Raw genomic sequence first — 1,513 nt, forward strand, 5'->3', positions numbered from 1 at the left:
AGCACACTACGACGCATCGAAATTAACACACCGTGACACACATACTGTAGCACTAGCTAGTACGCTGACACTCGATGGCACTCATAGCACATAACGTCAGAACAAGTGACGCAGCAAAGAGACAGTGAGATGACGTACCTATGACGTGGAGCAGCATGATGAGGCGGTAGAGTCTGCTGACGTAGATTTCGATTTGGCAGACACGCAGGTAGCGCATGTAGCTGATCACCCAGAGCGTGAAGACGTCGGCAGACACCAGCAGACACGTCGCCACGCCCACTGCGCTACACACATCATCTGGCACCTCCCATCTGTATGGCACACACTCGTTTACACACACACACACACACACACACACACACACACACACACACATACACACACACACACACACACATACACACACACACACATACGCACACATACACATACGCACGAACGAACACACACACACACAGAAATAGAGAGTGTGAGAGAGAGAGAGAGAGAGAGAGAGAGAGAGAGAGAGAGAGAGAGAGAGACAAAGAGAGACAGAGAGAGACATAGAGAGACAGAGACAGAGACAGAGAGAGACAGAGACAGACAGACAGACAGACAGACAGACAGACAGACAGAGAAAGACACAGAGAGAACGTTACCTTCCAACAAACATGTTGTACGCTGTAAAGGTCATGGTGACCGAGGTGATGAGAAGGTCAGAGAAGGTCAAGGCCAGGGTCAGGTCATTCAGGAAACTGACGAGCTGAGGACTGGTCAGCAGGATGAGGAAGAGACCCAGGTTGCTGACCAGGCTGAGCGAGCCAATCAGCGTCAAGACCCCGCCCTCTATCCACCGCTCCAGCCACCACGCTGAGGGGGCGCTGTGGGTCGTGTTCATGCTGAGGGGGCGCTGTGGGTCGTGTTCATGCTGACGTGCTGAAAGGTTCGATGCCAGGAGTTTGTCATTTTCTTCTGAGATATGATTCTGTGCCGGAGCGTGGTCAGATGGAAACCAGCTCGGTTTGATCAAAGTTGTCTTTGTGTCGCACAATAAACAATTGTTTTTTCAAGAAGAATACAACTCTGGGAGATAATACAGACAGTTATGCTGTGTGAAGTGACTTCTGGATGCAAATAAAAAGACAAAAATAACAACCGTGTAGCCGGCTAGCTTGAAGTGGTGTGAAGAAGAGGGACACTGCATGGCTTGTATAGAAGAGGGACACTGCATGGCTGTCAACACTAATGAAAACAAGTTATAGGGACGGGAACTATACTTATCAAGTTGTTTGACTGAGGTAAGATTGTGTGTATAGGTTGGAGTTACCTCCTCCCCCTACCCCCCCCCCCCCCCACACACACACACACACCCGCACACACATAACTGCCACCCACAAAACTGCTACATGATCCTCAAAGATGTCCCCGGCCGGTATGTAAGAGTATACTTCAAAGACTGGAATAAAGAGAGGACACGCCAGTAACCAGATAAGGTGCTTGTATTTATCAATATTTCGGCAGCGATCGACAAACT

General features: G+C 49.4%; 1 protein-coding gene across 1 annotated transcript in view; it reads right to left on the reverse strand.

Moving 5' to 3' along the window:
* The window catches only part of LOC138978953 (5-hydroxytryptamine receptor 2B-like), a 10,373-nt gene extending 9,496 nt beyond the window's left edge, over positions 1-877 (reverse strand). The window contains exons 1-2 of the mRNA XM_070351765.1: positions 639-877; positions 139-311 (exon numbers count right to left, since the gene is read on the reverse strand). Coding sequence (XP_070207866.1) covers positions 139-311; positions 639-877 — 412 coding nt within the window. The remainder of the gene's footprint in view (positions 1-138; positions 312-638) is intronic.
* Between the last annotated feature and the right edge of the window lie 636 nt (positions 878-1,513).

The sequence above is a fragment of the Littorina saxatilis genome, linkage group LG10, assembly GCF_037325665.1.
Source record: "Littorina saxatilis isolate snail1 linkage group LG10, US_GU_Lsax_2.0, whole genome shotgun sequence".
In the NCBI taxonomy this organism is placed as follows: Eukaryota; Metazoa; Mollusca; class Gastropoda; order Littorinimorpha; family Littorinidae; genus Littorina; species Littorina saxatilis.